Source organism: Xiphophorus couchianus, chromosome 22 (assembly GCF_001444195.1).
Source record: "Xiphophorus couchianus chromosome 22, X_couchianus-1.0, whole genome shotgun sequence".
NCBI lineage: Eukaryota > Metazoa > Chordata > Actinopteri > Cyprinodontiformes > Poeciliidae > Xiphophorus > Xiphophorus couchianus.
This window is the reverse complement of record NC_040249.1, coordinates 10,758,070-10,785,523: the sequence shown is the minus strand read 5'-3', so window position 1 is coordinate 10,785,523 and position 27,454 is coordinate 10,758,070. Positions and strand designations below refer to the sequence as shown.

The following is a 27,454-nucleotide window of genomic DNA, read 5'->3' as shown; positions in this document are numbered from 1 at the left end:
ACGCTTATGTGGATCAGGTGACAGGATGGGTTTTTTTGTATGCCCTTCGATGTGTGTGTGTGAGGCTAGCGTCCCAGTCCTCACACACACTTCCTCACTCTCTCTTTTGTCTCACGCTTGAGCTTTTGCCGTCATCTCCATCATGCAGGAATCCAGGTCCTTTACATACTCACTTTTAATCTGTGGCTTCCGAGAAATGGAGTGGGTGTATAAATATTTTTCCTGTTCAGAATATTAAAAAAAAATAATACATAGGCTCATTAAAAAACAAGTACGATTTTGTTGCATAAAAGTTTGGTTTATTTACCTTACATACAGTAGATACAAAACATTCATTTGAAATAAAAGTGCCATTTCCCAACACAATACAAGTGTTGCTTTGTTATAGAGAAAATTTGACAAAAATTACAATGGTACTTTCAAAAATGTCATAAAAAGTTTTATTTGTTTCTCAGGTAAATTCTTGTTTGGTGAAGGAAAAGTTTAAATAGATTATTTTAATTATTCATTGTCTATCACGTTAAACAAACTAGGCTGACAGGGGATATAATTGCAGAATAAAAGCTTAAAGAAACCAAACACTTAATAATTAGTCCAACCTTCATAAGGCATTTGGGCCAAACATTTCCATACTCTAACATATGAGAAAAAGAATAAATCATCTCATCCATGTCTCATTGGAATATTTGACTGAGATGGATAACATTAATAACTGAAAGAGTATTTTCTGGTAATGTAAGAGAAAGGTCCACTTCTCAGGGGAGAGTTAAATATGTAGTCTGATGTGGCTTTTTATCTAACTGAGAGCAAAAATGAGTCACGTCAGATAACGTATTCCTTAATGAGAAGAAAAATTGACACTATGGATGTCGAAGCATCCCCACATGGTACTTTGGAGGGGTCTTCTTCTATGGCCACAGTAAGCAACAGCCAAATGGAGGCCTGACTGAGCTGACTTTAATTTTTAACATGTCAGCCCATTGGTTAGTCAGACTAAATCACCGAAAGCAAATTAAAACTAAGCGGGGGGGAAAAAACAGGCTAAAAATCCACATCTTCTCGGGCGCACCAAAGTACCACTGACTTAAAGCAAAGTGACTTCACTCTTGCTTGCAGAGAAACCATAAAGGTTTTAATAAAGCTTCCAAAGTGCCAAAGACAATTAATAACCAGCAAGTAAATGTAGAAATATAATGTGCAGAAAATCATTCTGTAATTAATTACTGCCTCTACACGTAACTTACACACATTTTATATTTATATATTTTTGTTTATATTGTTTTTCATCTGGTCCAAAACCAAAATAATAATACATCCATTCTCTTAATGACACTTTAATGTTATAATGAAAAAGCTGTTTTGCACATGTGGTCAAATCTCTACTAGTTGCAAAAAACACTTGGTGAAGACACTTCAAAACTTAAAAGAGGTTCACAACTTTTAACGGAAACAGCTCTTTGAAGCCGATATTAGTCTCACAAAGAAGCATGGTAATCGCCATCACACCAGCGAAATTGCTGCTGCACTTGTTGCTACGTTCTGTCTCGGTCCGTCGTGTCGGCTCACTCTGGGAGTTTGCAGCGCGGCTTCACCCCCATACTCAGCCACTTTTGTAGCTGCTGTCACCTGTTCGCTGAATGCGAGCGGCGATTATGTCTCTGGAAACCCTCTTGCGGTCTTTGGCCAGACCCAAGACGCACATGAGGTTGATGAAGGCGGTGGTGATGTTGATCTTGCAGCCGAACTCACTCGTAGCGTAGTCGAAGGGAAATGTGTGGTGGTAGTTGTGGAAGCCCTCGCCTGGGAGAAAACACAAATGATATCATATAATATCTCAATCTTTTAATGCTGTAGACGATTAAATTTGATGCCAGAGGTTTCATTCAGCTAATTGGTTTATTGCCACTCTATCCAGTTTCCTGTATATTACCTAAAGGATGTGCTCCCCACAGATCTTTCAGTCGGTGAAGAACTTGGAAAAAGGCCTTTTTGTACAACGCCTTGAGTACACCTTTAAAAAAGGACCTGCAGCTTAATCCAACTGAAGGATTTTAAAAACATCAGAGGATAGATTTTCCTGTTTATTATGGTCTATTGTCTCCTGAGTCTATTTGATATGTTCAGCTAATTTGTTGTATGAATCATTGTCTATTAGCAAACAATTTAGGTTAAAATAAGGTCAAAAACAATGTAATTTATTTGTAAAAAAAAAAATAAAATAATAAGAAAGGGTAAAATGCACCATGTGACGTATGATTTGAAGCAATTCAGAGAGTTAAGTTAGAATCTGGAAAGCCAAAAATGGTGGACTGTTTTATAACGATGTTCACAAGCCTCCCAAATCTAATTTCACATATTACATCAGATTTAGAGTATCTCAGAGTTAATCTGTGACCCTCCCAGCAAAGATTCCTCCAGCGTGATGAGAGATAAATGTGAAGTCAGATGGTCACTTTGATGACTTGGTAACTCTGTCAGAAGTGAAAATACTTTTATAGTTAATAATCTCACAGTTGCACATCTGCATATAAATATTTCAATTAGTGCTTCTGCCGTCCTTTATCCTTTATCATCACATTATGCTCACTTTAGTTTGTTGCTGTGATGCAGGAGCTTCTAGCTCTTATTTTTAAGAAAAACTATAATAAAACTATACCCCATTTAAATCCAAGGTCTTTACATATTAGAACATAATAAAGAAAACAAACGTCAAGTTTTACAAACGTCAAATGTACAGAAATGCATAGCCCACTCCACTGGTGTTATTGATAAGGACAGATGAGGACAAAATGGAAGAGCTGTGTCAAAACCCATTAACTAGCTTGCAGAATAGGATAAATAAAAAAACATTTAAAAAATAGTTTTTTAATGAGCCTATGTTTTTAATATTCTGAACAGCAAAAACTGCTGACTTTATTGATCTTTCACATTGTTGTTGAGGACTTTTGTCTGTTGGTTCAGTTCATTGAGGCCTGCTAACTTTTGTTTCTGCACAACACTGCGAAGGTCACATCACAGCATTTCACTCGGGTTGAAGTTTAGTCTCTGATTGGACTACTGAAACATCTTCATGCTTTTCTTTTTCAAATGTAGATTCACTATTGAAAATTCACCATTGACAGTGTCTTTCCTTCAAATGTAAATATCTTAAGAGTCAAAAAATCCTGACAAAGAACTTTTCAATTGAAAAGGGGTTAAAGTCTTTTTATTAATAAATTCTCTAGGAAGATTCCTGCGCATTTGAGCTCAATAGCTGGTTCAGCTACAGCTAAAAAGAAAAATGTAGCAGACTTCTGCTTTTGCAAATGACAACATGCAAACGCTTTTGGCAGAGCCCCAGCCTGGGTGACTTTGAAAGACAACCTAAAAGTGCTTCAGCCGCATCAAGACACAAAATCATTACTGAAAAGCTAAAAATAATTAATGAATGCTCACCTATGGCACTAATGGCCACAATTCGATTTTCCCTTGGATTTATGGTCTTGTCATATGGTCTGTTGCCCCACATGTGTGCAGCGCTGTTCACCAGCCAGCTTGCATTGAGCACCACAGTGTATCTCAGAAGTCCGGGAACAAAATAAGCCACAGCCAAGGATTCGCCCCAGAAGTACCAGGGCACCAACGTGGGGACAAGGAAGCAGAGCAGCACGACAGACAGCTTGTAGTTCCTAAAGGAGAGCAAAGAGATAACGTCGAAAGTCACAAAGCGTCACATAAGCATGTCGAAAAAATGCAAATCTGGAACAATGTGAAACTAATAAGTATCATAAGAGCAGAAAAATTTTATATGCCCACAAAAGTATCTACTGCAAGACTAATCGACAGTATAAGAGCCACCCGAGACAGTGGCTGGAACAACATTTATACTACTATGCTTGGTTAAAAAACTACTGAAATTGTGGGATTGCTTCCAACTGACCAAGGATGAGGACAAATGTCCAGTCAGTGGAAACAATGTTGTCATAGTCACACTATTATCACATTGGTCACTTTAGCCAGACAAAGAGTTGTCACATGAATTACAACATCATTTGTAACATCATACTGCAACATCATACTGCATTGCATAAATGTACGATACATCTTTATCGCTAATGGTTGTAGTGGATTAAAAGTATTACCAAGTATTGCCTCCTGCTGGCAGGGGGCTGCATGTCGCAACAGTTGAATTTTTCCTCACCTTCTCTGGAACATCACCACTCTGTCCGCCCTCAGGTCTCCCAGCTCCAGTTTCTGTCCCTTTTCGATGACATCGGGATGTTTGCGAACCAGCAGCCAACCGATGTGGGAGAAGAAGAAACCCCGCTTGGCGTTGTGAGGGTCTGCGTCTGTCTCTGAGTACTTGTGGTGGACACGGTGGTCCCTGGCCCACTCATATATGTCATTCTTTACATTGAGAAAAAAAAGCAACTATGAAAATCACTGACAGATACACACGGAGATCTCAGACCACCAGATTCATGAGGGTTTACACAGGGCAAGAACTTTTACTGAAATATTGATGCTACAACAAATACAGTGTCCTTCCATGTCTTCCATGGATAATACTAAACGCTTAGAAAACCACGGGCTTTTTCCTTCATGATAAAGCTGTTTCAGAACATTTTTTATGGCAGACGAGTTAAACTGTATAGCACCTTGTAAAACTATTCACACCCCTTGATCTTTTTATTGCATTTTGTTATGCTCACCTGAACGTATTTTATTGAAATTTTACATGACATACCAACAAAGTAGATAATAATTGTGAAGAGAATGAAAAAGGGAAATTCAAAAGTGACGCCCACAATTTTCTTTAGCCCCACTTGCTCTGATACACCTAAATAAACTCCAATATAACCCCTTGTCTACAGAAGTCATCTAATTAGTAAACAGAATCCACTTATGTAATTTCATTTCAGTATAAATAAAATGTGCCAGTGGTTATTTAGACAGTATTAAAGGTCGAACAGCTTTTCAAAAACCAAGGAGCACAGAGAGATCGCTGATGAAGAAGAGGAGTCTGAAGCAGAAAACTGTTCAAACTGTCATCAAACATGTAACAAATATACAGACCTACCAAGATATGGCTGTCCACCTTAATAGATAGGCAGCGCAAGGAGTGCATTAATCATTTTAACTCTGGAGAAGCTGAAGAAATTGAAAAACTGTTGAAAGGACGGTCTTAGTTGTGCACTCCATAAAGTAGGCCTTAATGGAGTGGCAAGAAGAATACAGTGTTGAACAAAGATTACAAGAAGTCCTGTGAAAGGTTTGCCTACAAGCCATGTATGGGACACAGCAAAAATATGGATGTTTTGGACAGAAAAGAACAAACTTGTTTGGCCTACATGCAAATTGTTATATGGGATGAAAAACTGACTTTGTTGGGGGAAAAAAAGCTCCCTCACTATGAAAAGTGGTGCAGGCAATGAAATGCTTTTCTTCAGCAGAGTTGATGGGAATATTAATGGAGCTAAATACAAAGCAATCATGGAACAAAACCTGTTAGGAGCAGCAAAAGGTCGAGGTTCACCTTCCAGCCTTCCAGGGAGGAAAAGCTAAAAATAGTCAATGGGATGTTTTAGTGCAAAAGCACAGCCAGCTCCTGGAATGGATGATTCAAAGTTCAAACCTACAACCACTTGAGAATCTGAGAAAGACTTATCCATATCCTCTTTGATTCAGCCTGAGCATTTTTTTTGAAAAAAAGGATTTATAACACAGTCAGCCTCTAGATCAAGAGAAATTTGACACTTCATAATTATGTTCTAATTTGTTTTGCTGTTTTGCTCTATCACATATTGTTCCAATCAAATACATTGAAGTTGTAACTTGGCAAATGTGAAAAGGTTTAAGGGGTAAAAACAAAAAAAAAGTATTTTTCAAAGACTTGCAACCACAGTTGAATGTTCTATGTTTACATGTTTGCGTGTTTTACCTGAAATGCCATGGAGTTGCCAAGAGCGAGGAAGACTCGCAGGGGAACAGAAGCCTTATAGGACCTATGGCTCCACAATCTGTGTGCACCAGCAGTCACACCAAGAGCACTTATCATGTAGCACACAGCAGCTGGAAGAAAGAGAGAGGTATCTTACAGGGAAACTGTCTCCACTTCAGATGAATTTTACACCCATGAGACCTGACTCACTAGGCTACCATGTTCATTTTCATAACCCTCTGCTTCTTTAGAGAAACATTGGGAGTGTGCAGGTCAGCCCTCACACTTTGGCTGTTGGAAAACTGGTGAATGCATGTCTCTGTGAGGCCTAGACAGGACTAGCCAGGATCTGAGATCTGGGGGCTGACTGGCAACGAGCATTCTGCTGCTGTGCCATGAGTCTCACAATGGGATGTCTTGAGTGGAAGTGATTGTGCTTTGTCTTCTCCTGTGAAATAATATGCAGCTAAGCCTAGAAAAGCCAGCAAAAAAAAAAAAAAAATGCAGAGCCAGACTAGAAACAGAGTAGAGATTGTTGGGGGACTTGAGTCACGCCACAACAGTCCACATATATAGGTCACAAATTAATCAGCAAACTATTTGGACGACAGAAATTAAAATATTTCTAATTCGAGACATTCCAGAAGCATGGGGATTGGACTGCTATAGAAAATGTGAAGGGAATCTTTAAGGTTTGTGCAGTGAAGATTTTTCAATCCGGTGTACCCTTTATGAATTTTCTTATGCCAACCTTGAGAAACTTTTGTCTGAAATATTTCTTTAGCTTTGAAAAAGTAGAAGATATTACAACTTGGGCTCAAATGAGGAAGACAATTAGATGCAAATTTGGTGTCTTCACCCCAAAGCCACAAATATACAGATTTTTCTGAAATGTATCACAGTCACAAGCATTTTGGAAAATTGTTTTGCAGGCCAGTGTGCTGAAAACTGAACAAAATTCATCCAAGTCAATGGTGCAAATACCATTGGTTGGTCAGTCATGGATGTGTGAGTGCGTGGTTGCCCAGTGCTGCTTCATGGTCATGGGTGTATGCTACAAAGGAAGGAAACATACAATCCCCACTAGCAGTGCTATGTCGATGCTTCTTCACAAGGGATAGGGAAGCTTTCCAGAGTTGAATAGAGTATGTTTAAAAACCAGGGGGAAAAAAAGTTACAGGCTGTAGAAAAACACTTTAGACTGGGACAGTGGCGCACCTTCCAGCAGGACCTCGACCCCACACAGTCAGATCGACAATAAACTGGTTTAGATCAAGTAATATTCATGTTCTGGAATGCCCCAGTCAAAGTCCAGACCTACATTTAATTGATAGCATGCTAAATTCATCTGTCAGACACAAAGATGTCAGCATGTATTGTTCTTAAGATCTATTGCTGATCCAGAGGCATGCTACAAATGAAAGTTATTTTTAGGTAAACTGTGTCTCACAACTGAGTCATGCAAAAAGGGTACAGGCTCAAGCAAAGAAGAGTCCACTTCCTAGAGGCCCAAAATGTATCCTGAATGTTTTTGGTTAGGCCTCCAAAAATCTACAATGATTCAGTTTAGTTTCTATGCACCAAGCCAAAATTCAGTCAAAACAATAAAGATCTATCTCTAGTCATCCAACCACAGTCTTCTGTATAGATATTATTTATTAAAATTAATTTAAGACAGGAGAAAGTATGGTTCAATCGGTTGCAACCTTTATTCCTTTTTCACTTTAATGTCCTGCATCGGATGCCAATTTCTATCACCCATTTCTAACTCTGAACTTTCCCCCCCTATAACAGCTTTATTAAAGTCCAGAAAATCAGTTCTGGCTTTCGGTTTAGGTGTGTCACCCCGAGATTATTTGATCACACCTTAGAAAACTTTCCAAAGAAGCCCCTGCAAAAACAACTCAACTAGCTGTAACATCATGAGGTGTAAAGGTGATTGCCTTTATATTTGGAAATAGATTATATTAGCTTTATTTACTCAAGGTGCCATTTGAAGGTGGCACCTTGAGTGAAAATGAAATTGATTTGATAGATAGATAGATAGATAGATAGATAGATAGATAGATAGATAGATAGATAGATAGATAGATAGATAGATAGATAGATAGATAGATAGATAGATAGATAGATAGATAGATAGATAGAATCAGTGGGTTGAAGACCTTCATACAGGCCCTCTCATTAAAATTAGGCCAGAGTGACTCATTCTCCATTATTCCCACAGGCGTGATCCCCTCAGGCAGTATGCTCTGTGGTTCGCAGTGCTCACACAGCATCAACGCATTCTATTCAGACAAAAATCAGCAAATACTCACTCCATCCAAGAGTTAACCACGATGCGGAAGGGATTAGAACCAGTCCATAAAGCGCTCCGATATGCAGCAAACCCATCAGGATGATGTTTCTCCACACCAGGATCCTGGGCGGCTTCTTCCCCTCTTTTTCTCTGTAGGTGTCGTCAAAAACATCGTCCACGGTCGACGTATCCGCCATGGCGTCTCCGTTCTGCTGCTTGTCGGCGCGATGCATCCTGGTTTCGGTCATGTTTCTGCAGCGGGGAAGCACAGCGCGAACAGACCAAGAGGACGGTGTTATTCCGTCTGATGCGCTGCGCAGCGTGATGCGGACGGACAGACGGAGAGGAAGGCACGGCGGCTGGCAGCTGCGCTCATGTACCCTGCAGCGCCCACAGCGGGCAGCTGCAGCTGGACTACCAGCCGTCAACAGGAACGTTCTCGTTGCAGTCAATGTTTTTCTGCCCGATTATTATAAATGACTTGTCCATCGCTTATAAGTAGATTTTTACGTCATTTTTGCCAGTGTTGCTATGATGTTTTTTTAAATTATAATTCATCAATTTTACTTGACTCTGTCCTTATATTTTTGTAATTTTTTGCACTAGTTGTCAACTCAGGAAATATATATTTTATATTTATTGGCACATCAAACAAAAATGTGTAAAAATGGTGTAGACCATCCTCCCACCTGTTACTTGAATGTTATGTTCTCTTGTTTTTCCCCACACAGAAGAGTGGCTAATAAGAAGTGGGTCACATTTATTCAAGAGGGAAATAGAAATTTATGGCTTGATCATTTAAAATGTTGTCGTTTTTTTCTTGCCTTATGAAGACCAACACGCATCTGTCTTACTTACCAGGATGTTTTCCTTAAGATCAACACAAAACGGAAAACAAGTACTGTACATGTCAATGTTTTTCCCCAGTAAATACACTTTTAACATTTCCATTGGAATTCACATTAGATGGATGTGAAAACTAAAGCAGTCCATAAATGGAATAAACACAAATTAGTCCATGTATGAAGTGATCTGTTATGACATGACGGTACAAGGAGTAAATATTGAAACACCTGAAAAAAAAATGACTTTAAAAAAAAAAAAGCATAAAAGCCAAAAAATCAATTGAAGTCTGTCAGCATCTAGAAAACTCTCCTACTAGTAAGTGCTAACCAATAACATCTGATTTAATAGTAACTGAAGAAACCTTAAAAAAAAAAAACACTAAATGTTGAGAAACATACTGATAACATTACAGCTGCTTTTCTAAGCTGCAGGCATAATCCAAAAGAGAAAAGACCATAATTTCACCATAAACTGTTCAAGACCAGATACGATTTGTAAGAGAGGAGTCAAAAGGGGTTGAGCAAGAGACTGAAGTATTGCATTAAACCGCAATAGCTTCATCTCACTGCTAAAAAAAAAAAAAAAGGTAAAAGAAGCAGATGAGGCCACAGTTAAACACTAAATGCCTCTACATTCAGTGTTTCAATCAGCAAATTAATATTTAAGATTTCCCCAACATTTTCAGGGTCAGAATATGCCACAGCAATAACAGATTCTGATAAACGTATTTTGCCACAATGTTATATTATTTTTTTCTTTCCAGAAAGGTTGGACGATAATGAGCGACGGAGAAAATAAACATTCAGACTCAAGTTCATTGATAAGATACGTATTTCAGAGCAGTTACTAGAACAACGGAAATTGCTGTTAACATGATTGCGATTGGAGAAACTTCTTACCGTTTGTTCTTCTTGCACCAGGACAGATGTAGGCAACAGTAACAGATGCAACTCGTCTCTTGCCCTGAGGTGGTTTTAAAGCAACATCCTGCTGGAGAAATATGTCAGCAGGTATGAGCATTCTATTGGCCGTTTGCTTCAACAATGTTTAACTTTTTTTTTTTTCTCCAACTAAATCTTTATATAACCTGGAGCTCTTACCCAATCTTCTCGAGCATCTCCGGCTGATGTTGTCAGGATTAATCATTGCAAGAGGTTGCAAACAAAGGTCTTCCATTTCACACCATGATGTCATCCAGCAATGAGTTCTGTTGCATGACATTATACCTGTGCAATTTATCCCTGTTCACAGATCAATTTGGCTTTTTTTTTCCAATATAAAGTTCAGAAATGTTTTGCTGGGATACATGGGGAATGTGGAAAACGTGTTATTTTGGTTCCATTCGGTTTACCTTCCAGTTGAACTTAAAATAGTTTGTGTAAACCTTGCAACCAAGAAAAAAAAAATACACATTGCCTTGCATGATGCAACTTTAAAAAATGCAAAGAAATATATCCTTAAATGCTAAACCTTACAAAGATTCTCTAGGCCTTGACTTATTCTGAACCTGTACTCTGCCAGTGCTTATGCAAACTTCAAAAAGTCCCTTTCCGTGTCCTTTTTCCATATGCTGACACTGAAAACGTTCATCCAGCAAAACAAGGCAACTTTAGTTCAGAAACATGACCTCAGATAAACGAAGGTAACCTCTGGAGAACACCTGTTGCCCTCCTACTGTACCCTGCTTGTGTTCTGACCTTTAGTGAACTGGAGTAAGTGGGATGAGCTCATAATCATAAATCAGATGATTTATGCGAGTCTTGTGACTAAAAGAATCTGGAGAAGAGGTAATGGCACCCTCTATTGTATAAATGCGGGTACTGCCTGTCTGGAGCAGACTGAAGCAGGGTTTAACGCCATTTTATTCCCTTTATTGCATATTTGCTGCTAATGCTGCATTAGTGAGGCTAAAGAAAAACAAGACATTAAGAGCTAAATCAGCTTTAAGATTTGTTAACGCCATTACTGTTGGTTCCATGAGCATAACCAAGTATGGAGAAGCAGCATTCAGTTTCTATCAACCACAATTCTGGAACAAACGTCCAGAAAACTATTAAACAACTGAAACACTGAGTTCCTTTAAATCAAGGATAAAAACTCACATGTTGTTAGCCTGAATATTAGCTGAGACAACATGAATATTAACATTGCAAGTTATATCACAAATATGAGATGAAAAACCTAAACAATATGTTCATTTTTATTTGATATCTGCCAGTTTTGAAGCTCGGGCTGGAAATAAAAAGGAAATCCACCGTACTTGTCTTTGCTTACATGTGCAATAAAACCAAATCAATGAACAAACATTGAGCAAACATGAACATGTTTGCTCAATAAGCAAACATGTTCATTTAAAAACATAATTTAAAGCATCTTTATATCACCACAGAGTTCTGAAAACAAACATATTAAAATAATGTAACAATAAATTCATCTGCCATAATCCACCATTAATCCAGTCAGGCTAGTTAAGAAAGGAAGTACGAAAAAATGACACGCGCTACCTCTCAAACAGAAGCACCAGTTCACAATGAGGAGTATGTGGGAACATGTCCACAGGGACAGCCAGAGTGGGAGAAAAAGCGTCTCCTGTGAGCTTCTTTTCTTGATTAGGAGCACAGCAAAGCTCCTTGAAGTTCCTCATCGCCTCTCCGTCCGGCTTACAGGACACATAGACCAGTCTGCGGATAGCCTCTTGGTTTCTCAGCGCTCTGACTACTTTGGGATGGAGGCCCGCTCGAGACGGATTCACCACAGCGGTAAGGACTCCGGGTGCAGAGCTCAACTGAGACATGAGAGCAGGGAGCACCACCTCCACTTTACCAGGGAGAAACTCACAGTTTTCTACGTTATTGAGAGCGGCGTTGTGTGCGGCATCTCTCACCGCCTGCTCTATGATCTCAACACCGATAACCCTGTCCACTCTGGGAGAAGAGATAATGCCGATGGCGCCTGTGCCGCAACACACGTCGAGCAGAGTACTTCCTGTTTTTGACTGTGCTCCTCCTGGGACACACAGGTCTCTGACCGTGTTATACAGCACCTGAGCAGCTGCCTGGTTCACCTGGAAGAAAGCATCGGCAGATATGCGGAACTTGAAGCCCAGGACCTGCAAAATACATACAAGAACAGAAACACATCAGATCGGACAATACTTTCTCTTCAGTGTTTAATAAGTATAAGAGAACCTTTGAGTCAAAAATGGACCTGCAATCTAAACGTACAGAGTCTTAAGTTTTCTGCAGTAGCTATTGTTGAATTTTGAAACCTGATATAAGAATTTTCTGTTCCCTCAATAAAATGTTATAATGGATTTATTGCCCAGTTCAAAGTCCACCAGTGTGTAATTGGTTATACAGTACAGACACCTGCCAAATCAGCTAGCAAGGATGCTGATGTAATGATAAGATGAGATGATGTCCATTTGTGGTTGAAGCACAATCATCTTGTACTTAATTTAAAAAGAAACATCTTTAATTTTGTGCCTTGAGCATTTTGTACAACTATGCAAAATGACAAAGTAAAAAAAACTGACTGTACATATTTAAGTTTTAAGGGATAAGAAAATCTGAGTATACTGCATTATGAACATATTCAGGCTGCTCAGGAAAACTTTAGTGATTTTCTCAAGTATTTCCTTCACTATAACAGTTTGACCAGGTGTTGTTTGCCTATCACTTCACCATTATGTAAAACTTATATAAACTCCCATTAAAACATGTTTTAGTTGGGTGTTGTAAACGTGCCAACATGTGGAAAGTTCAAGGGTTATGGATACTTCCGAAAGGAACTGCAGAGTTTGAGCAGTAAACTTCCAGATTCTGGGTAAATCCAGAATATCTCACCTCCTCATACAAATATGGCTGACCGTGCAGCAGCTGGTACGGGGATTCCTCATGCGTGCAGCGAGTCATGGTGCTTTCCTGGAAGAACAGGGAGTCTAGCTGACAGGCTAACCCAGGACCCCTTGAGAAATACTCCACCAGCTCAGCCTTATGAACAGCCACTTCCTCTGCGGTCATCATCTGTGGGTGGAAATACACTATAGCCATGGTGTGTCCCTGCGCATTGGTCCTCACTGTGACCTCTCTCCAGTGACCCCCGGTGTGGAACAGCAGGCAGGGCTCCAGAGAGGATTGGCGGATGAAGTCCTGGTAACATCTGGCTACTAGTGTGTGCTTCTCCGGCATGTTGAGCAGGTGATCTCCGTTCACACAGACAATGTTTCCCCGACTGGCCGTCCCTAGGTAAAATCCAACTGTTTTTGGATTCCCATCCACTCCTCTGTTGACTGAAAACGTGGATTTGTTGCGGTAGCCATCCCTGACTGGGGAGGGCAGAACAGGCAGGACAGGGAAGTTGAGTTTAGCTGAGGCAGGTGCTGGGAAAGCTGACCTGAGATCAGGTGAAAGAGATCCTGAGAGTTCAGACAGGATCCTCCGATGATTGCTCTGCTTGAGCTCCAGCTGCTCCTCATAGCTCAGCCTCCAGAGAGGAGTGACCGCATCGGCCAGCCTCTCCTCCCAGGACAGGTCGTCGGTCCAGGCCGCTTTCTTCTGCCGTCTTCTCCGTCGTTTCTGTGACCCCGACCCCGCTGTCCCTTCGTCAGCTGGACTAACGCTAGTTGAAAACAGCACGCAGGATCTCCTCGGATAAAATATATTTGGTCTGAAAGCCATGACTGACCTGCAGCATTTCGCGGTTAAAGACATGTTTCCGAGAAAAGTGCGAGACTATGAAACATTGAAAATACAACACCCACAATAAGACCTGCATCAGAGTCTCGGGAGCTTGGAAAACATGCTTCAGATCCACACTAACTTCTTGTTTGAAAGTCACCTTTTGGCGCTGTTAACGCCACCTACTGGACTGGAGTGTGAACGATGAGCAAAAAAAGGAAAACAGCGCGCGTGTTATTCCTGGTAAAATAGTCTTACGTTGTTAAATTAAAGAGACTTCAACTCTAATTTATGATCAACAATTCTTTAGAAATAAATATAAATAGCCCAATGTATATTTGAATTTCAATTGTATTTTTTCCTTTAAAATTCGCATATGCCTATATAAGATTTTATCTGCTCAATTTATCTGTTTCTTGTAAAACGGTGCAAGAAATAGAAAATATCCACATTCACCATATTAAAAGATGGAAAAAAAAAATGTGACACGGGCATCAGTGATGAAACCTTTTGTCCTTTTAAAAAACTTTTCATTACAAACTCCATTGTCATTTCAACAGTTGTTTTGATAGTTCATTTTGCTGCAGCTAATTTGATCACCCTTAACTCCAAGGTGTACATGACTCAATCTAAAGCACTTATGAACACTTATTTTGATATCTTTATCACACTTGATATTGTGTCAGCTAGAATTTCGTTTAAAAAAATGCTTTATTTATTAATGCATTTAATTAATTCATGCGTTAGTTTATTGTTTTTTTTATTATCTAACTAAAAAACACTTCAGTATGGAATAAACAACGTTTTGTTACGTCTATTTTCCCAGACCGAAGGTGAGTCGACGTCATTTCTTTGCGTCCCGGGGCAAGTAAACATTTCCGCTGTGTCGCGATGGACTCAAACAAGGACGAAGCGGAACGTTGCATTAAAATAGCATTAAATGCAATCGGTAATAATCAGCCGGACAAAGCCAGAAAGTTTCTGGAGAAGGCTCAGCGCCTATTTCCGACAGATAAGGCTAAAAGTAAGTCGAATAAACTCCTGTTTGCGACGCTATCTACTGTGGAGGGCCAGAGCTGGCAGACCGAACAAGCTAATGCTAACATAGCTGTCATTGATAGATACAGGCCGTAACTGGTACTTGTAGTTTTTTTTAAAGCTACCACCAATTGTTTATTTAATATTTTCACTTGTTTGTAACCTTAAATCGAGCTTAACTTACTCACTGCTGGTGCTGAAGTTCTCTGTAACGGTAGCGATGCTAAATGTTAGCGTTCTAAAGCAGCGAATTAACTCAAAAGGCAAGCAACTTAAAACGGCAGCAAATTGGTCATGTGCGCCCTCTTGCAGACCTGTTGGAGTCATTAGCGCAGAATGGGAAGCCTCCAGACGAGAACGGCAGTGCTGTAAACGGAGGCGGACCCGGCCTGAGACACCGCGGCGAGAGAGACGGAGCTAATGCGTCTCAGGGCCCCTCGGAGTCCGATAAATCTTACACAGCAGAGCAGCTGGAGGCGGTCAGAAAGTGAGAGCACATTTATTTTTCTTTCCCGATGCGTGTTATTATCTTAAACACAAGCGGTCTGGTTATATAGTAACACGTATGTTGACATATTTGCAGTGTTTATTCTCCTGTTAGTGATTTACAATGCTGAAGTCCATTTCCTGGTATATTAGCGATATTTTTATCAAAAGAGTTGTGATTCAGGTCAAACTTTTCATCCGAACAAGTATTCAGAGGTGGGCAGCTCCAGGCCTCGAGGGCCGGTTTCTCTACTTCAACACACCTGAGTCAAATAATGAGGTCATTAGCAGGACTCTGGAGAACTTGACTGCACTTGGGAGGTGATTCAGCTAGTGGATTCAAGTGTGTTGGACCAGGGAGACATCTAAGAGTTGCAGGACTCCAGCCCTGGAGGACCAGGATTGCCCACTAATGATTGCACTATCATGTATGTAGAATAAAAAATTGACAGAATTTATATAGCGCCTTTTCCATTCATACCGACCTCTCTATGCGCTTTACACTACAGGCATATTCACCCATTCCCACAAACACACATTTTTACACAAATAGGCAGATCAGTAGGCATCTTGGGGTTAAGTTCCTTGTCCAGGGGCACATGGACATATGATGAGAGGAATCTGGAATCAAACCCCAACCTTCCAATTGTAACACTCTACCGCTCAGCCACAGTTTCCCAAATTAGACTTAGTGTGTTTTAAAAGTTTTAAATATGGGATGATTTAGTTCTTCAGTTTACTCTGAAACATGTGAACGGTTGCGATCCTAAAGCGAAAGATGCTTAACATTCTTTAAGAAAGCTCTGTCTGTAAATTTAGTGGTTTCACAAAAAGAAGAAGTCAATCTTAACATTTACAGGACAGAGGAGACCCAAATTGTGGTTTTAATTAAATTCTAAAATACTTTTTTAATCCCAAAGGGAAATTAAATTAAGGTTTGTTGGTACTGGGACACATTTTTGTTTTGGACTCAGGATGCGTTTAACAGTTGGAGGACTGAGCTTTGAGAGCTGAGTGAAGCTGACACCCCACCCACGTCAAAAAATCCAGCAAATAGCCTGAGTGGTTAGTGTTCCGTTTGTGCAGGTTTGTTAAGAAAAAAAATATATACTTTTTAATATTACAATTATTACAAATATTGAGTATGTCTTAAAAATTCTCTATAGAACAGTGCATCTTGTGTAACAGGATGAATTTCGTGTCAGTTGGTCACAAGGCAAGATATCTATTTACATTTGTTTCTTAGGAGTGTTTGGTTCGAAAATTTGTTGACAGTCCCTAAGTGAACCTCCGAGTGCTTGAGGAGGGAGCGGTAGAGAACAGCTGGCTGAAATTAGCATTCAGAAATCGGATCAACCTTGAGGCAGGTGCTGCTCACTGCGCAGAGCACTAGTATCCAATATCCAACTTGAAAACAACTTTGCTGCGGTAGTTTTAACGCACAAACCTGCACGGAGCACTAACAAAGTAGTACACTTTGATGGGAGGCTGGTGATGTCATCGGCCAAAATTATAACTTTTAATGTCTCAAACACAAAAGCTGCACAAACGAAAATCTTAACAGCATAAACCTGCACAAATGGAGCAATAACGAAGTAGCCCACTTTGGTTTGTTTTGGAGCAAGATGGGGGGGATGGTGAACTCTGCATGACCTAAAAAATAATTTTTAATATCTCAGAAACCAAGCTGCACAAACAAAAATTTTAACGGCACAAACCTGCACAAACAGAGCACTAGTCACTCAAGACTATTTGCTGGATTTTTGGGTGGGGTGTCAGCTTCACATAGATAAGTTAGAGACCTCTAATCATTTTTCAAAATTTCATTCAGTTAAGATATTCAACAGAAGGCGATGTTTGATGACTCTAAATTATATTGAGCGTGTCCTATCTATTTCGGTAACTTAACATTATGTTATAACTTACGTTTTCCTGATCTGTTACCTGTAGGCAGTGGAATGTCTTAACTTCTCAAATGTTTCTAAATAAAAGGAGCAGATGATGGAAATTAACACTGAGCTGAGACTTGGCTTCTATTCACACCCAACAAAAACCTGTGAACATGATTATCATTGTTTTGTTTGTTTTTTTTCCTTAATCAGCTCTACTCTGTGCAAAGTCAAAGATTATCTATTCAGTGACCAGGTCAAGACAGCCAGATTGCTCCTCCTGAATCATAGGTTTTACTGTCAGCTAAATTCTTCTTTGCAACATCCCAGTATGGATTTTCCAATGGAAACTGAAGTGTGATCTCCGAGTAGTTGCAACACCCCTTGTGGTTCCATCACCTTAGTTGGTCAATTGAGGTGCTTTGTCCCTGACCCCTGCACTTTTCCTTTCTTTTCTTTTGTTTGTTTCAAAGTAAATTCCGTTCATGTCGTAACGGAGACTTTTGTGTTTAATTCAGGGTTAAGAGCTGTAAAGATTACTACCAAATTCTGGGAGTGGAAAAGGCAGCTTCTGAGGAGGACCTTAAGAAGGCCTACAGGAAGCTTGCCCTGAAATTTCACCCGGATAAAAATCACGCGCCTGGAGCTACAGAGGCTTTTAAAGGTAAGTTACGTGTCTCCATGTCTTTTCTGTGCCGTTTCTGGGAGCTTGTACTAACAACTCCTCTGTGTGTCTCTTCCAGCCATTGGCAACGCCTACGCTATTCTCAGTAACGCTGAAAAACGAAGACAGTACGACCAGTATGGGGAGGAGCGAACACAACCAAGCAGACACAGACATCATCACGATTTTGAAGCAGACATTTCTCCTGAGGACCTTTTTAACATGTTCTTTGGTGGAGGCTTCCCTACAAGTGAGTGGAGGCAAAATTATATTAAAAACATGCCAGGGATGTACAGGGCTGCTTCTAAATTTATTGTGTTCTTGGGCAGTGGGGTATTACCACTAAACAGTTCCAAAAACAAACTAAAAAACATTTTTGAACATGTTTCTTCCTCGTAAAAATTATATCCGTTTGGTACTAGACGTTTCTCAATACATAATAAGAACTTGCTTACACTCACTAATGACACATGATGACAGCTCTAAGTGCAGGTGTTATGGCTGTGCTGCACAGTCAAACTCTACCCCGCAATAAGCAGCAGGTGTTTTTAAGTTACAAAGTTGTTTTTGTATTTGGACGCTGTTCCACAAAATATTTCAAAGTGAAATCAAATCAAGTGAGACTATAGGTGTCATTCTTAAAAAACAAAAAGTCTGTGTCTAAATCTATCATCACATTGGTTTAAATCAGTGCATTTGAACAAATCTATTGCGGTCAGTGGAGTTCAGGATTTTAGTTAAATAGCAGCAAACCTGCTGGAGAACTGCTAGTTATATTTCCTGTTTGTTTCCTGATCTTTATAGTAAAGCATTAACGTCTGACAAAGTTACATATGGTCACTGGTATGATGGCCCCTTTTAAGGGAGATAACATATCGCTTGACTTCTAGTGAGTGGATAAAGTAAGGCATCTTCAGTACAAAGTGCAATGATGTCAGTGTTCATTATACCTTTATCTTTTTAATGAGCTTTGTTAGGTTTTACTATCAAACATTCTCTGGATGAACGAGGATAGTTAGAACCATTTGACTTGCTGTTTGTTTATTTTTTTTTTTTTTTTGAAGCAATACTTTTAAAAAAAGTATTTTGTAACATAATTACAGCGCAGAGATTTGGTACAACTTTGCTGCCTGTCACAATAAGTGACAAATCAAATTACGCCATTCTCTTCCTGTCTGTCTTTCTACCAGACTACGTGATAAAAGGCTTCGCTCTGGTGCATCAGTCTTGACTGACTCCTCTTCTTGTTGCCTTAGCTGTGAACTCTTGCATCAGGCACCTGGTCTGATAGCATGAGACTCCTGCTAGGAGTAGTGAGTCAGAGTTTTTCATATGCAGTGTTCTGTTGTTAGTTTGCACCTTTTGTTTACAAAAATCCCAACTGGCACTTTTGCCTATTTTCCCCATCTGAGACCAACGATTAATGTTTTTCTAAGGGAAATTTTGTTTTCAGAGACTTAATAATCTATTTTATTTCTTGTTTCGGTTGTGTGTAGGTTTTTATTTCGGTTTCATTTATTTATATATTTTTTGTTGTTTTGTTTAGATCCTTTGGATATTAAAAATGTCTTCCAGTTCTTGTGTCGTGTTTTAGAAATTATGGTTTTCTTGATCTTTGAGAGGATGTATTTGCATTATAATGCTATTACCTTTATGTTAGTTGAAATTGTCTCAAAATAGCAATATTATCGTCTATTTCAATAATTTGTGGGAGAATTTAACGTCAAGCAAAATTTATCATGACAGGCCTATTCTGTTTTGTTACATATTTAAAGTATAATGACTGGTTGGCCTACAGTTCTGCTGTATGCAGAATAAATGTCCAGCGTGTTCTGTATATACAACAAAATACTAAATATGCAATGCAGTATTTCACTCAAATCAGTATCCCAAAAGTTGCAGTGAAGTCATGTAGATTTGTAGATTTCTTTAAAGGAATATTTAATATTATTCAGTCAGATAATGATTATGTTTATCCATCCATCTTCTAACAACCTTGTCCCTAGTGGGGTCGGGAGGGCTGCTGGTGCTTATCTCCAGCTAACGTTCCGGGCGAGAGGCGGGGTACACCATGGACAGGTCGCCAGTCTGTCGCGTGATTATGTTCAACAACTTTTTTATTGTTTGTTTTCTTCTCAGGTAACGTCCATGTTTACAGGAATGGAAGAATGCATTTTGCACACCAGAATAGACAAGAAAGAAGAGAACAGCAGAGAGATGTAAGCTGGATTTGCGATACCTTAGCAACGCCTAGTTTAAATAATTGTATACTTTGTCATTAAACGGCATCTCTTTTTCTCTTTGAACAGGGCGGCTTCGCTCTGCTGGTCCAGCTCATGCCCATCTTAATTCTCATCGTTGTTTCTGCTCTCAGCCAGTTGATGGTCACGCAGCCTCCGTACAGCCTTAGCTATCGTCCGTAAGTGTGGTGGGGAGGGGGATTGTGGTTACGTCAAAAGTGTTTCAACATCTGTCTGACCTTCCCTGCTTTCCGTTTGTCAGATCAGCCGGACATATTCACAAAAGGCATACGTCACACCTAAAGGTGCCTTTCTTTGTGGGGGACCGTTTCAATGAAGAATTTACAGGCAATAACCTGAAGAATGTTGAAAGAAATGTAGAAGAAGACTATATCTCTAACCTAAGAAACAACTGCTGGAAGGAGAAACAGCAGAGTAAGTCTTTTACATTCCCCAGGTTAGCCTGTTGGAATATGACTATATTGAAATACTAGGTCTGGACACTTGGTTTGTTAGACCAAGTATTGTACCTTTGACCTTTGACATGCTGTCTTTGTCTTACAGAGGAAGGCTTGCTGTATCGTGCTCGTTACTTTGGGGACTCAGAGTTGTACCAAAGGGCCCAGAGAATGGGGACCCCTAGCTGTTCCAGACTATCTGAGATTCAGGTCATACTGGATGGCTAGGAGAGACTTGCCCACACATGGGTATGCTCACTCACATTGGGTTTTTTTTTCTAAGAAATAGCTTTTAATTTTAACCCACTTTCTTGTTACTCAGAAGCTTTTTCTTCTTTGATTTGCCTTTCGTTATTTTATTCATTCACCATAATTAACTGAAACCTCAGTCAGCTTTTTTTCTATTAACGTGTTAATGCTGCTGCAAGCAGGAACTGACTCCTGATACTGAAGGGTCAGCTCTGTTTTTTGGAGGAAAAACGTCACCTGATACGTCACTTTCATGGATCTTGAGCAGGGGTCACATTTTTGCAAAACTGTTGATTGTTGGGTTTTGTTTTTTGTTCTGGAAAACAGAATTCTGACTTAGGTAATACGTTTACAAACCTATGAAACTTTAAAAGTAGCGTCTTGCTATTTGAAGGATAAAACTCCAGATGTTTGCTTGTTAAAGCTGCCTCTAAATAAATAGAATATTGTTGAAAATGAATTTGTCTTAACTGTACAACTAAACAAGTAAAACTTATTTAGATTCTTTAAACACATATGTTAATGTATATAAAGTATTTCTTTCTGTTCATTTTGATAATTGTCTTACAGCAAGAGAAATTTGATTTTTTTTTTTTATTAAAACAAATAAAAACACTATTTTTATAGACCTACATAATCATGGTAAAGACTGCTGCCTTGACCGTTGTCCATTGACACCCTCCACATGGAGTGCAAGCTTTGAAAGGTCATTGTAGGAAACTGACCCTTTAATATTATCTCTAAGCATGTTCATAGAAAGCAGAGTAGAAGGAAAAAGTGTGGTAGGAAAAAAAAGGCATTTTATTTATGTTTTTTGTAGCTGTTTTGCCTATGTGTGTCATTGCTGTTGTCACTAAAGTCCAGATCAGTATTTTAAGGTAATTATCTAATTCTTGCTGGTGTCTCTGTTTTTATAGTTCATCGGTACTTGAATCTACTGGGAAGAAATGTGTCTGAGCCCACTCTAATTGGAGCATATTTCTGCAGCAAACCAAGAGAATATTAACAAGCCTTACACTCTGTGTGCAGAGGCACCTCTTTAAGGGGCCTCCCTGCCACTACATCCACTTCCTGTAGAGCTGCGAGAAGCTTCGAGCTGCCTGCTGACATTTTCTTCCTCTCCTGTCTCAACCAGTGGTGAGAGTCCGACGGGCGTCATGGCGGAAATTGAGCGTGCTATCTGTTTGAATGATAAAGAAGGCTGCTGAGATTAGCTTCCTCTGTCCTGATCTTTTTATTTTTTATTTTTCCTGAAGAAACCTGAAGGTCTTTCTTCACAGATAAGACAGTCTGAGCCACTCGTGAGGAATAAAAAGTTTTTGTCATTTTTATAGTTCTTACCGATGTAAATACTCATTTTACTTAACAGTGCAGGGGATGGTAGTCATTTACAAAACTGTTTTGTGAATTTGCTTGTAGCCTGTTGGATCATAACTAGTAACAATTGTTGCACAAACAAAAGGAAAGCATATTTATTAAATTAACAACCTAAAATTCTATACATTTATTTGAATAAAAGTTGTCCAATGATTGACTGATGTCTTGTTTTTAAACTCTCTTTTACAAAATCTATGTATGAGACTTTTTAGTGGGTATTATGTAAAACAGATTTTTTTTTTTTTTTTTTTTTTACATTATGTTATAATGTTATTCCCTCATCATAAACATACCTGGATAGTTGGCTTGACTCTTTCATGCATGTTTGTAGAAATCCTGTAATCTCCCATGGCAACCATTATGGGTTACCTAAACGCCTGCTCTCACTGAGCTTCGCCTTCCACGCACAGCTCTTCGTTGGAGCTGCGGTCTCACAGAGCACCATTTCCCCGCGACTCCCCCTCTCTATTGCTTAAGTCCAGCGGCGTCAGTAGTTAGCAAACGCCTGGTGAAACTGCGCATCTGCTGAGCTCATCATGCAAACTACTTCTCAGTACGTTTCTAAGAACGATGTTAAAGGCTCAATGGAGGAACTTTGGAGTCTCTGAAAGAGCAGGAGCTTCTTAAAGAGACGAGACGTTAAATTACAAAGTCAACTGGTTTTTAAGTCACATTTTATTTAAAAAAAAATTAAGAGCTGAAGGTAAAAGTTACTTGAGTGTCCCATAAAATGGCACTGGACTTGTGAAATACATAATAGTCCTTAAAAATTTATCACTCACTTTGAAGATTTTAAACAGTTGAAGTTTTAGAACTTGGGACCTGCATTTTATTAAATTGGGTTTTAAATGTACTTTTTTCATTCATTGGTTGTCAGTCTTAAATATTTGGTTTATAAAATTAAATCATTGTCCTTTTAGGTTCTAAGACTTGAGTATGCTTAAATTCACCTTAGTATGACAGATTTATTTATATAAATTTAGATCATAATGTTCTTAGTCTCCCAAATGTAATCCTTGGGACACTAAGATGAAGACATAAGTGTGACCAGAACTGTAATGCTAGGTCCTATTTGTTTTCATTTATTTATTCAGTTTTTCAATAAATAAAAGTATTCTGCAAAGTAAATATAGGGTACTAAGTGAGTTCTTAAATATAAAATGTGCTTTAGTCTTGACATTTGCAGAAACCCTTTCAAAATTATATACACTAAGTGAATTTTGAAGGCTTCTGATTCTTCCACCTGAAGGAAAGGAACAAAGGAGACTAAGCATTGGAAATACCCTATAATATAATGTAGTAAATCCTGAATTAAAATAGTGTGAACAAAGAAATGAAATAAGCATCACAGAGTAATAGAAAATAATTTATTCTCTCATAATCTTTTAAGATACAAAACTGTTTCAGGCAGGTAATATGTAATACTAGAAGACACATTCCCTTTAAAAAGTGGAAATCCACATTCATATAAAAGAAAAAGGACTCGTGTTCAGACACCTGCAATCAGGCGAGTAGCTGCCATGAGATAGTTTGGTCCTTCGATTTACCACATATTACAATTGTTTTAGGACCTTGATGTCAGTGCAATTAAAGTTGTCGGGTCTTTTTAAGTGAATCTGCAGTAAAGGTTGATTAAAAGCAGTTCAGTTCATCTAGAAAGGCACATAAGTGTTCTTGGGTTAGCGGCATTCTTCAATCAGCAGTTCTCCTGAGCTGTACAGTTTCCTCTTGATGGCCCTGAAACTCCTGCTCAGCCTCAGGGTTTTGTGGCGCCTCAGAGACATTGCCGACGGAGGCTTTCCACCTTTGAAGAGCTTCTTCACCCTGGGCCACAGTCCTCCAGACTCGGGCCTCAGAACCAGGGTCACATGGAAGGTCGGGACCAGGCTGGCATCTACTGCTATTTGATCCACAGTGCACAACAATCCTTGATCCCCCCTTTCCACACACAGGTCGATCATGGCCCCCCTCAGTCCGCAGGGCTCATTGACTGCCAGATGGAGCAGCTGTCGGCTGATGTTGTACATTAGACGGTCAGGTAGGATGAGTTTGGAGCAGTACAGGATGGGTGACGCATTATTAAGGCTTTGTGTGATTGTGCCCACCACCTCTGCAGCCAAGGTCTCCTCGAGGGGGTAACAGAAGAAGCTACTGTCGGACTCCGACAAGGATAGGTCTGCCACAGATCCTGGAACAAAGGTAAAAATAGATTAGATCAACTTTATTTTTATTGACCCCAAGGAGCAATTTGCTTTGCATTTATATGCAGAATAGTTCAAGTCTGAACTAAAAAAATTTAAAGATGCAAAACGGTTTCATTTTGCTGCTTTTGTGTTTTTCCAGAAAATAATAAAGAAAACTAAACATACTCACCGGTTTCACTCCTGCAGTACTGACCTGCTGAGGGCCTCTGATTGAGTCCCTTCAGCTCAGTCAGCTTCTGCAGCAGGTTGCTCCAGGACAGCCTCTGGGAGCTCCTGCCCTCCGCTGGGGACGGAGGAAAACTGCCATCGATGGATTGGTTGCAAGAAAAATACATTTATAAAACAAATGCCTTATTCACGAAAGAACATGAAAAAAAAGAGCAAAAAGAAAGAAGTGCGATGGTGGCAGTCACAGATGGTCCTTCTCCTGCTCCTGAGTCGGATCAGCTGGGAAACACACTCTCTAACAATGGGACAAAGCTTTAAATACCTACGCACGCTAGCCCCGTCCATCCGATTTCTTAGCCAATGAGGTTTTCGCTCACGTCCTCAGCTCAGTATCCTGCCTGGTTACCGTTGTTATCCCTTTGAGATACCCTCCCCCACGGCTGAGAGGCAAGCGACTTGCCCCACAAATCTCATTCTCATAAGTTGAACTCTTAATCATTTTATAGTTGGACATTAATCCGTCCTGGAAAGCGAATTTACAGACGCTGCCTAGTGTAAATCTCGCAACACTGAAATCCAGTCAGCACAGAGCAGAACTAGAAAAACACGGTGGAAGACGCAGCTGATAAATCAATTGTTGTGAATAGTTGCGCGAGGCACGTATTGCACGTAGAGCCCGTCTTTTTGTTAATGGACAGAAGGAGGGGGGCTCCGCCTTTCTACTGGCAAATGTTAACCAGCTCAGTCGCACGTTTACAAACGGCTCTGAAGTAAACAAGGAGTCTTATGGTGAGTCTACAATAAAGTCTAAAGCGACTGCAGGGATAGATTATTCCAGAATATTCCAGAAAGTACAAATCTTTCTAGAAAACAAGTGCAGTCTTCATGGCTATCTCATTCGGATGCATTGTTTTATTTTGGTTAAAACAAAGACATAAATGAAAATATGGGGAAACATTTCATCTCAGAGAGCCTTTCTAATCCAAACAACCAAACTTTATGAGTAACTCCTCTAGTTCCTGTCATTTAGCACGTACTTCCATTCAACCCCCCTCCCCAGCCCTCCAAGAAAATAAGACTCAGTCACTTCTGTATGAATAGTTCTCTCCTCCACCTGTTTACTTTACATGGGTTTCCCTTCTGCTTTCATGGGAATTGCTTACATCTTTGCACACTTAATGCATTGCAGAAGAATATGTTTGGTGCTGTAAAAAAATGTCTGCTCGCTGATTTATTCCTGTGTTGCTCTTACGTTGTTTCAGAGTGGCAAACAACTCTCTGTCTCAAACAGAGATAAACTTAGAAAATACAACATTTTTTATTTATGGTAGTTTAAAAACAACATGGTCCTCCTTTATTTCTAATCAGCCAGAAATTTAGGTTGGCCTCCAGCTCCTGAGATGATCACCATTGTTTCAATGTTTAATCCAAAATAGCTCTCAATGTGGTTCACTGGAGTCCTAAAGTCTTAAAACAGAATCCAAAGTGTGGCCCGGCGGCCATTTGTGGCCCCTGGACTGATTTGTTTGATCTCCGACTGCAATTCAAAAATTATGCAAATCTTCCAGTACATGGGGTTGATCCAGTTAAGATTTTTTGGTAACACTTTATTTGACAGGGTGTGCATAAGACTGACATGACACTGTCATAAACATGACATGACGCCTGTTATGAACATGAAGGAGTCTTTATGAATGTCTATGACATGAAGTGTGATTTGGTAAATAATGACGCTTTTAATGCAAAGTTGCTCTAAAAGTTGCATTGAAAGTCCATTCAAAGTGCCAACTTTGCATTAAAGTATCATTATTTACAAAATAATACAAAGTTGGCACTTTTAATGAAATTTGAATGCAACGTTTAAAGCAATTTTGCATGTGTCATTATTTACCAAATCACACTCATGACAACAGTCAATCATAAAGACTCCTTCATGTTCATGACAGGTGTTATGTCGATGTTTATGACAGTGTCATGTCAGTCTCATGCACACCCTGTCAAATAAAGTGTTACCGATTGTTTTAATTTGAATTATGGCAAAATATTATATACAAATGTAAATGTTCTTTAAAAATTTAAAGAGGGTTTTTTTTAATGTAAAATTTACTTTTTGGAGCTTCACATTATAATGTTTTCACCTTATCAAAAGCATACTGGGACTGTTACCTTGGTTCTTAGATGCATATTTAAGGAATCTCCTGTGGTAGCCATTTGGGGTGCCTAAACGCTTGCTCCTCTTTGGACCAGTCGAGCTTCTGCCTCATAGAGCACCCGTCTCCTGAGCGTCCCTCGCTCAGCTCCTTTAGACTAGCAGCAGCAGTAATTAGCAAACACCTGGTGGAACTGCGCATCTGCTGAGTTCATCGGACAAACAAATTTTCAGTCTAATGCCCCTAAAATCGGTTGTAAACGGCATGATGAAAAGCAGTGTCGTACTGAAGGAGGGTCAGGAAAGACCAGGAGCCTCTTAAAGAGACAGAGGCGTAAAATTTGAAAGTCAAATTTCTTTTAAGTTATGTTTGATATATGCAGGATTTTTGTGCCAACTTGGTAACATAGTTATCTCATTGTTAATTGATTGCATTATAAGCTCAAAGAAAGTGTGACCAAAATACTTTTCTTTTTGCTGAGAACAGACTGGATTGTTTTCTGCTTTGTTCAAGCAAGTCCAAAGAAAATAGAGACCTTTCCTCTAATAAGGCAAACAAGCAAATCTCTGTAGACATGTACACATGTTTCTTGATAAAAAAAAAAAAGAAGATCAGGCTATTAAAAATTGCATGCAATTGTAAAACTTGGGGGGAAAAATATCACAATAGCTTTATGTGATTAAAATATTTTTTAAATACATATATTTTTGGCTTATGAATACCTTTTCCTTGACAATTTTGAACTGCATGAGAAGAAGTATGGGCACCCCTGCCCTACGGGTCTTTC

General features: G+C 39.4%; 4 protein-coding genes across 6 annotated transcripts; 1 reads left to right on the top strand and 3 right to left on the bottom strand.

Moving 5' to 3' along the window:
- Positions 1-282: 282 nt before the first annotated feature.
- On the bottom strand, positions 283-10,226 carry scdb (stearoyl-CoA desaturase b). The gene is made up of 7 exons (XM_028006694.1): positions 10,166-10,226; positions 9,965-10,055; positions 8,239-8,471; positions 5,921-6,051; positions 4,181-4,386; positions 3,436-3,668; positions 283-1,800 (listed from the first exon to the last, which is right to left on the bottom strand). Exons 1-7 carry the CDS (start codon positions 10,209-10,211, stop codon positions 1,601-1,603), a joined length of 1,140 nt encoding a protein of 379 aa, XP_027862495.1. The 5' UTR covers positions 10,212-10,226; the 3' UTR covers positions 283-1,600.
- A 1,021-nt stretch (positions 10,227-11,247) lies between these two features.
- Positions 11,248-14,454, bottom strand: trmt2b (tRNA methyltransferase 2B). Of its 2 annotated transcripts, none has more exons than XM_028006692.1 (2): positions 12,911-14,454; positions 11,248-12,174 (listed from the first exon to the last, which is right to left on the bottom strand). In XM_028006692.1, the coding sequence occupies exons 1-2, from the start codon at positions 13,775-13,777 to the stop codon at positions 11,566-11,568; spliced, it is 1,476 nt and encodes a 491-aa protein (XP_027862493.1). In that variant the 5' UTR covers positions 13,778-14,454; the 3' UTR covers positions 11,248-11,565. The 2 variants fall into 2 exon arrangements, with proteins under 2 accessions (XP_027862493.1, XP_027862494.1); XM_028006693.1 differs by having other exon boundaries at positions 13,145-14,454.
- Positions 14,455-14,589: 135 nt separating this feature from the next.
- Positions 14,590-22,302, top strand: dnajb12a (DnaJ heat shock protein family (Hsp40) member B12a). Its single transcript, XM_028006696.1, has 9 exons — positions 14,590-14,768; positions 15,095-15,269; positions 17,676-17,821; positions 17,901-18,071; positions 19,961-20,040; positions 20,131-20,240; positions 20,324-20,496; positions 20,626-20,768; positions 21,686-22,302. The coding sequence occupies exons 1-8, from the start codon at positions 14,636-14,638 to the stop codon at positions 20,745-20,747; spliced, it is 1,110 nt and encodes a 369-aa protein (XP_027862497.1). The 5' UTR covers positions 14,590-14,635; the 3' UTR covers positions 20,748-20,768; positions 21,686-22,302.
- Positions 22,303-23,495: 1,193 nt separating this feature from the next.
- Positions 23,496-25,181, bottom strand: LOC114137526 (DNA damage-inducible transcript 4 protein-like). Of its 2 annotated transcripts, none has more exons than XM_028006161.1 (2): positions 24,543-25,181; positions 23,496-24,333 (listed from the first exon to the last, which is right to left on the bottom strand). In XM_028006161.1, exons 1-2 carry the CDS (start codon positions 24,682-24,684, stop codon positions 23,825-23,827), a joined length of 651 nt encoding a protein of 216 aa, XP_027861962.1. In that variant the 5' UTR covers positions 24,685-25,181; the 3' UTR covers positions 23,496-23,824. The 2 variants fall into 2 exon arrangements, with proteins under 2 accessions (XP_027861962.1, XP_027861960.1); XM_028006159.1 differs by having other exon boundaries at positions 24,519-25,175.
- Positions 25,182-27,454: the final 2,273 nt, after the last annotated feature.